Raw genomic sequence first — 8,510 nt, 5'->3', positions numbered from 1 at the left:
CTACTTTAACAAGCATGATATCAAATTGTTCACACGTCATGAGGGAAATTCGCCAAAATAATGTAGTTCGTAATGTACATGTTCATTCTTATACGGTTTTACGCAGGAATGGTCTTGCACACGTCCCAAATGCCCTTCAAAAGTTTTCTTATTGTCCCGTTTATCTGCCTTCTTATCAATATATTTAAATTTGTTGCAGCCTTATATTTTGTAATAGGCGACTTAAGACATTTATTGAATTAGTTTTGTATGTGTAAGCATATTTAAAGGTTAGATTAATTACTTTATACCGAATTATTAAAGTGCAACCAGTTTTATTTTACTCTAATCCGTGACGGTAATACACATTTACAGAGGAATTAAAGATTTGTTGGCTAGAAACTTAATCAGGATTAAAACAGAGGACTGAAGAATCTTAAAATACAAAGTTAGAAAGTTTTTCGTACTTAAGTTGATGTGAGCATTTCTTATAACGAATTCTGTGTTTTAGTAATTGGTGTAAATGTAATTATGCTTCAAATTCAAATGCAAAACTTATCACTAGGTTTTCCCGACTTTGTGATAGAATTTTAACTAAATTTACGTCACAATAGCCTGACGTTGTCTTACATCACTTCCTGCCGACGCTAAGCCGTTTATTGTTTGGTTGTTTTTTTGCTGATCAGTTTTGTTTAATTTTTAGTTTCTTTTATTTTCAGTTTACTTGATTTTTTTTTACCATGGCATCACTTGACGAGCTGTACAACAAATTGAAAAAAGGAGACAGCCATTCTCTTTTGAAAAAATACCTTACGCAAGATGTTTACGACAAATTGAAAGGACTCAAAAGCAAACTTGGTGGAACCTTGGCAGACTGCATCAGATCAGGTTTGTTTAATATTATAAAAATGTATTGTGGGTTCGTGTTTCACAATCTTAAGTTTTCTGAGATTTGTAACATATTTTTCACTTAAACTTTACTGACTTTGATTTCAAGGACAAAAATCCCAAGAACGATAAGCACTAGCCACTACTGTCAAAGCTTCCAAATATTTCTGTTTTAAATCCTTGAAATAGAATATTTATAATATTAATTTGAAAGCATAATTGGTGTGTGATAGCTGCGGAACTAGGGAACCAAATTGTCAAAAGGATATTCAAAAGGAGCTAAGCCTACGGTTCCACAATTCCGCAAATCGCCCTGATCAAAATCTTGTCTTTCCAGATCTAAATTTGCTGCTTTCTATCTATTTTTTATTTGTGTTTTAGTCTTCAACCACCCCAAAAAAAATCTGTTTATGTTTTGTATCAATTCAGACAATTGCATTAATTTTCAATATTTCCACTCGTGCCAACTCATGAACCGATATAATAACTGGTTATGTTTTTCCTTTCAACAGGTTGCGAAAACTTGCACAGTCATTGTGGTGTGTATGCCTGTGACCCAGAGGGATACGACACCTTCGCTGATCTTCTCCACCCAGTCATCAAAGACTACCACAAAGTCCCAGAAGTCAAACATCCTAAGCCAGACTTTGGGGATCTCAGCAACCTAGGATTTGGCGATCTCGATCCTAAAAACGAATACATCTTGTCTACACGTGTCAGAGTAGGAAGAAGTCATGCTGCTTTTGCCTTTCCACCAGTCAGTTCAAAAGAGGTAATTTTTGAATCGTCAAATGTATAAAGCTTAAAAAGTTTAGTATGCGATTATTTCTTTGTTCTTCTGATTTATCATAAATTAAAATATAACTCTCCAATTTCGTCACTTCATAATGAAGACTGCTAATAATATTATTCATACAAAACCAACAAAAAACAATGTAAATGTCAGATGTAAAACCTGTGACTTGAGGAATTCGGTCCAGCCGAAACTGTATCGTTTTACAATGAATCATTTACATGTATATATTATGATTTGTGACAAAATAAAAAAAAAAACACAGAATAAAAAATCATGATACAAATGATCAGAACAAAGCATGTATTGTGTAATTAAAAACAAACTTGGATGGAGAGTTGTCTCATTGGCACTCACACCACATCTTCCTATATCTATCTGTTGTCATGGCCTCTTTGTGCTGAAAGAAAAAGATGAAGAATCTAACTAAACAATAGTCTGTCAGTCTGTGCCAAACTGTTTATGGTTTGTCTGACCGAACTAAACAATAGTCTGTCAGTCTGTGCCAAACTGTTTATGGTTTGTCTGACCGAAAGAGAAATTTTAACGTTTCTACTATGTATTCAACCAAAATATCTTTAAAGTTCTGTCTGACGGAAAGAGTTTGTCTGACATTTGTCTGTCAGACAGAGTTTGTGATACACTGAATATGAAATACATGGAGAAATTCGGTTTCAAAGCAGTCTTTACTAAAAACATTTCGACTAAATCAATCTTACTTCATAAAATTTCTTTTTATGGCTTGTGATGCCTCTTTGAAGGTTGTTTGATAATATACTGAACGTCATTACTGTTTATTTGTACTAGTTATTGCTAATATTGCGCATGCTGTTCAGCATGAAAATATTGAATTTTAAAAGCTGGTTACATGCAACTTGTAAATAAAATTGAAAAAAACTGTATTCAATGAAATTAAATTGTATTGCCCATTTTTTTTTATTTAGGACAAAGTTGAAATGGAGAAACAATCTGTAGCAGCACTGAACAGTCTGACTGGAGAGCTGGCTGGAGAATACTTCCCACTTGAAGGAATGACCAAGGAAGTTCAAACCCAGCTCACAGCTGACCATTTCTTGTTTAATGACCACGATTCGTAAGTATCAAATTATATATATAGTTACCAAGAAGCCAATGGCATATTTAGTATGCATTTGATTATTTCATGCTTTTTTTTGTGTGTCTAAACTCTGTCTTACTGACAAAATGTCAGACAAAAAGTCATAAGTCAAACAGAAATTTTCTGATTTTTTAGTTGAAAATCTAGTAAAAAAAACGTCAATTTTCTTTTTCGGTCGGACAATCTCAAACACAGTTTGGCGCTAACTGCATGTTGTTTATTCCTATCGTATGTTATGATTAAAATAAATTTATATTTATACTGAATAGATGTTTGAGATCTGCTGGTGGTTACAATGACTGGCCAACTGGAAGAGGAATCTTTTTCAACAAAAACAAAACTTTCCTCGTCTGGGTCAATGAAGAAGATCATCTCCGTCTCATCTCCATGCAGAAAGGAGGAAATCTCAAAGAAATTTATACCAGATTGGTCAATGTAAGTAATAGTTCCATATATATATATATATATATATACATCTTCATGCCTTATATATCATGTACTGCAGTACGCCGCTAGATTAAAACTGACGTGGAAAGGTAACACACGGCCAGCGAAAGCTCTTTTTATGAGAGCCCAGGTGGTCGTGTGGTATAGCGGGACGGCTGCAGTGCAGGCGATTTGGTGTCACGATATCACAGTAGCATGGGTTCGAATCCCGGCGAGGGAAGAACCAAAAATTTGCGAAAGCAAATTTACAGATCTAACATTGTTGGGTTGATGTTTAGACGAGTTGTGTATATATATATATATATATATATAGCGGATGTGGTCGAGTGGTCTAGAGCAGCGATTGGTGCTATAGTGTATCAAAGGTGTGAGTTCGAGTTCCGCTGAGGGACGGACAAAAAAAAATTGTCAGTAGAAAATCTTACTCTAACACTGTTAGGTGTAATTTTCAGACTTATATATATAAAGTTTAGCATTACAAGATACAGGAGTAACCGTTAGTCCACAAATGACTGAGAAAAACACAACATTTTGAAGAGAAATTTAAAAAAAATGTTTCATTGATAGATTAATTGATTGATTTACAAACATAATATAGCCAAGCGTAACTATTACGTACATCTACGTTCTAGCAGACGATATCATGTTAAAATATCCATTGAACATAGAGTTCTTGTTATAACCCTTTTTGTTGTGTAAGTCACAAATATTTTACCAAAAAAATCAACATGAGATGTTCAACAATGACATACACATTTAGTGATTATTTCAATAATACCAAAGAACTGTCTGGTGGACTGATAAAATGTAGAATGAACTGGCAATTTTCTTCCAAATTAATGTCTTATAAAAGAGAAATATTTTCAAGATATTTACTGCATGTGCTGCTTTGTTCTAGACCAACATACTTAGTGTATTACTATAGAGTGCACCATGCAGCTAGGACTGTTGATTGTACCGCAAAATGACAGTAACGTCGACTCATTGGTTGCATTTTTATTGTTTATGATGATGTTAACCAATCACAAATATAACCTAGAAAGCGATAGCCAGATTCGGGAACGGCGAATTGTATAGTAATACTAACACATGATTTCACCTTTTAAAATAACAGCAATAAAGGAAATAACATAAGAAAATTTGGTGCACACGGTGACGTTTAATAACCTGCGTTGATGACGTCACGGTCACATGACCTATTCTGTCCATGAGCTGATATAACAAAAACTTCAGTAAATCAGAAGACATATATGATGTTACATTCAAAATTAAATCATTTAAAACATTTTCAGGCTATCAAAGAAATGGAAAAGAAATTGACATTTGCTCATCACGACAAACTTGGATACCTAACTTTCTGTCCAACAAACTTGGGAACCACTCTTAGAGCCAGTGTACACATCAAAATTCCAAAACTGTCAGCAACTCCAGACTTCAAAGATATCTGTGAAAAACTTAATTTACAGCCAAGAGGTTGGTATTCAAAGTAAAATAAATTGATTGATATTTGTGTGGTTTAAATTTATGTCTGTATTATTAATCTGGACCAAAAACTTATATTGGAAGATAAATGTATTAAATTAGGCCACATGCCAATAATCTTTCGATCCATCCTCTCGTCTGAAGATTATAAAATAAACAAAGAGATTAAAGAGGAGGTTATATGACGGAGTATTTGCTATTTATTTGTTTTTACCTGAAAAACTAGAAACTAAAATTAAAAGGCACAATATGAATTATGTTATCTATAATACTAAAATTACGAGGTCCAATTTGTCAGCCGTCATCACGTAAAAACGACGAATCACAGAATTCAACTTTATATATATAACTAATATAGAACAAAGGTGTAGATTAAAAATTACACCACTCCAGGCCCTTTTGTTTTCCACGTAATTAATATTGCCAATAATGAAGAAGTTCCGGGTCGAGTCCGCTACCGATACCAATAGTATATTCACCTGTTACCTATTACCTTATATGTACGTTCCGCATCTGACAGGCGCACCACCAAACGTTGTATTCAGGATTAATATGCTATATACACGGGTCATAACCACAGGGTTGACACTACTAAATTGTAAAATTGTTACCTATTGTAGTATTTTAATCAGTTAGACTTTCTAAGATAACAATACGAATACTAAAAATCTAGACTAAAAATAAGGCGTATAGGTACAGTTTTCAATTTGTTAGTGGGCATGACGTAAAACAGCGAAGCAAAGAATTCAACTTTACTTATAACTTATATAGGACAATGCTGTTGATTAAAAAATACTCCATTGCAGGACCTTTTGTTTTCCAAATAATTAATATTACCAATAATTGATAAGTTCCAGTTCGACGGGTTCAAACAGAAAGACTTGAAAGCAGAGAAAAGCTGTGTATCTTATATTCGGCATGACTTTATCAGATGACAATACTAATACTAAAATAAGGCTTGCCCATAGTTATATACTTTAATTCAGTCACGGACCCGTGATATCACGGGTGTGTTCTAGTGTTTAAACAAAATTGCTATTTATTACTTTAGTATTTCAAATTGGTGTTCCGAGATTGGTCCATTCTTCACAATTCGGCCGATTCCGTGGAGATTAGCGGATTCATCCGAGGATTGCCGATTGGAGATTAGTCGTGACATGCATGGTGGTCGATTGCTACCACAGGCACTTGTCTCAGAAAAAAAAATCCTCTATACCATTACCTTTATATAGTGGAAATTTTTTTTCTGAAACAAGTGCCTGTGATTGCTACACTGCTCTTTAGAATTTTGTAAGAATTACAAGTAAAATGAAATATTTATATATATGAACTGTTGGGGTACTTGTTGGTACTTGTCTATCCCAAATTCATGTATTTGGTTTTCATGTTATATTTGTTATTCTCGTGGTGTTTTGTCTGATGCTTGGTCCGTTTCTGTGTGTGTTACGTTTCGGTGTTATGTCGTTGTTCTCCTCTTATATTTAATGCGTTTCCCTCGGTTTTAGTTTGTTACCCCGATTTTGTTTTTTGTCCATGGATTTATGAGTTTTGAACAGCGGTATACTACTGTTGCCTTTATTTAAAGTATAATTGGTTGATGGTTTAATTTTTTATTTATCTATTTATTTAGGTACTGATGGAGAAAACACAGAAAACAAGGGAGGAGTCTATGATATTTCCAACAAACGTCGTCTAGGTCTAACTGAAATCGAGGCTATCCAGGAAATGAGGAAAGGAGTAGAGGAAATTATCCGATTGGAAAGACAACTCGACGGAAACAACTAAACCCAACGATAGAACTGTACAATTGCACTGTTTATTTATTTGGTTGATATTTACGCTCACTCTTGTTAAAAATGATCAAAATAAAGTCGGCAAAAATCATCTATTTTTAATTTTAGACAGGCAATGCTGTTTTGTATGATCACTTCAGACCAGATGTAGAATATTAACCACAAATCAAAACATATAACACAATGTTAAACAGAGGCAAAATATACTAAAGGAACATTCAAACTCACAAATCGAAAACAAATGGACCCGCCACGTCCACTCTGTGTTTTTGTTAGATGTATTTTATTTGTGTAAACAGTATCCATCTGATGAGTGAAGCCTTTTTCAACTGATTTTTATAGTTCGTTCTTATGTTGAACCGTTACACCACTGTCCCAGGTTAGGAGGAGGGTTGTGATCCCTCTTACATGTTTAACTCCGCCACATTCTGTATGTTTGTGCCTGTCCCAAGTCAGTAGCCTGTAGTTCAGTGATTGTCGTTTGTTGATGTGTTACATATTTGTTTTTCGGTTAAATTTACATTTGTCATTTCGGGGCATTTTATAGCTGACTATGCGGTTTGGGCTTTAATCATTGTTGAAGGCCATATATGGACCTATAGTTGTTAATTTCTGTGTCATTTGGTTTCTTGTGGAGAGTTGTTGCATTGGCTATCAACCCATATTTTTTTTATATGACAATGTCATGGTACAAATACTAAAACAAAGGCATACAAGTGTTTGGGTAGATTTATTGATTTTCAACATGAGCGGAAGCGGCGAGCACCACGATTACATTGAAAACGGTAAACATATGTTTCAACGAACAACACAACACAAACTCATGATCACTGCTCGACAAAGTATTAGATTGGGTCAGGATGCTAGGCTAGATGGTATGATACTTTACCATAATCATTGAATGGAATTTGTGGTTGATTTTCATATGATAAGGACATAATCTTTCAACAAGTTTAATTGAGGTCTGGAGCTGGCATGTCAGTAACTGCTAGTAGTCCTTTGTTAATATATGTATCATTGTCATTTTGTTTAGTTTCCTTTGTTGCCTATTCTGACATTGGACTCCGACTTATTTGAAAATTGAGTTTTACTGTGCGTATTGCCGTGTGTTTGTTTAATCTACATTAGCTAGAGATATGTTTAACCCCGTCGCAATTTTGCGCCTGTCCACAGTCCGGAGCCTCATGTCTTTTAATTTTGTTTCATTTTTATGTTGATATTTTCTCGCTGTTTTGCAGACCTATTGGTGGCCTTCAGCTGTTTTGCAGACCTATTGATGGCCTTACACATTGGTCGGGTTGTTGTCTCTTTGACATATTCCACATTTCCATTCTCTATTTTATGTATGAGTGTAAAAATCGGACCAAACTACAAATGATGTGTTTGAGGGGTCCTTAATAAAAACTTAATAAGTATAAATATGAAAAAATTAAAATCTAATCAAAATATTTTACTGGAAGTGTTTAAGATGTAATTAAAAAATAGTGTTTAGAGATGTACCTTTACTATGTCAAAAGTTGCAATGTTTAGGATAGAAACTGACCAGAGGAAAGCGAACATCCAACACAACGATACAAAGGAAATGGGGTTTTTAAGCCGGACTTTTATCGATCAACGACAAGTAACAACTGCTGAATTGCAGCATGTTGACTTGTGATTAAATGTACTTCGGTCAACGCTTTTACATCCCAATGAATTTACAAAAAGAAGCATTCAGTTCTTAAATGCAAATTATAAACTTTGCAATCAGACGTTCAGCATGCAGTATTGGTCAATCTAAAAGTGTCGAACAGATTGCAACTTCTTTTTCGCGTTAAGCACTCGATTAATATAGAAAAAAGCCTATAATCTGGTAAGCCAGACGATTGTTTTACCTGAATATTAAGGCTTATCAATGGCTCTTGAAACAAAACAATTGAAAACCCAAAGCAATGGCGGATTCTAATGCAATTCTTCCGATTGGATGACTACTAGCATAAACTTCACAATGTAGATCTAAATTATGGGTATC

General features: G+C 34.3%; 1 protein-coding gene across 1 annotated transcript; it reads left to right on the top strand.

Moving 5' to 3' along the window:
- The first annotated feature begins 310 nt into the window (after positions 1-310).
- LOC139491904 (arginine kinase-like) lies at positions 311-6,590 on the top strand. Its single transcript, XM_071279828.1, has 6 exons — positions 311-867; positions 1,380-1,639; positions 2,605-2,753; positions 3,047-3,212; positions 4,517-4,697; positions 6,337-6,590. The coding sequence occupies exons 1-6, from the start codon at positions 720-722 to the stop codon at positions 6,489-6,491; spliced, it is 1,059 nt and encodes a 352-aa protein (XP_071135929.1). The 5' UTR covers positions 311-719; the 3' UTR covers positions 6,492-6,590.
- The last annotated feature ends 1,920 nt before the right edge of the window (positions 6,591-8,510 follow it).

This window comes from Mytilus edulis, chromosome 10 (genome assembly GCF_963676685.1).
Source record: "Mytilus edulis chromosome 10, xbMytEdul2.2, whole genome shotgun sequence".
Taxonomy (NCBI): Eukaryota; Metazoa; Mollusca; class Bivalvia; order Mytilida; family Mytilidae; genus Mytilus; species Mytilus edulis.
This window is presented reverse-complemented; position numbering and strand designations above follow the sequence as displayed.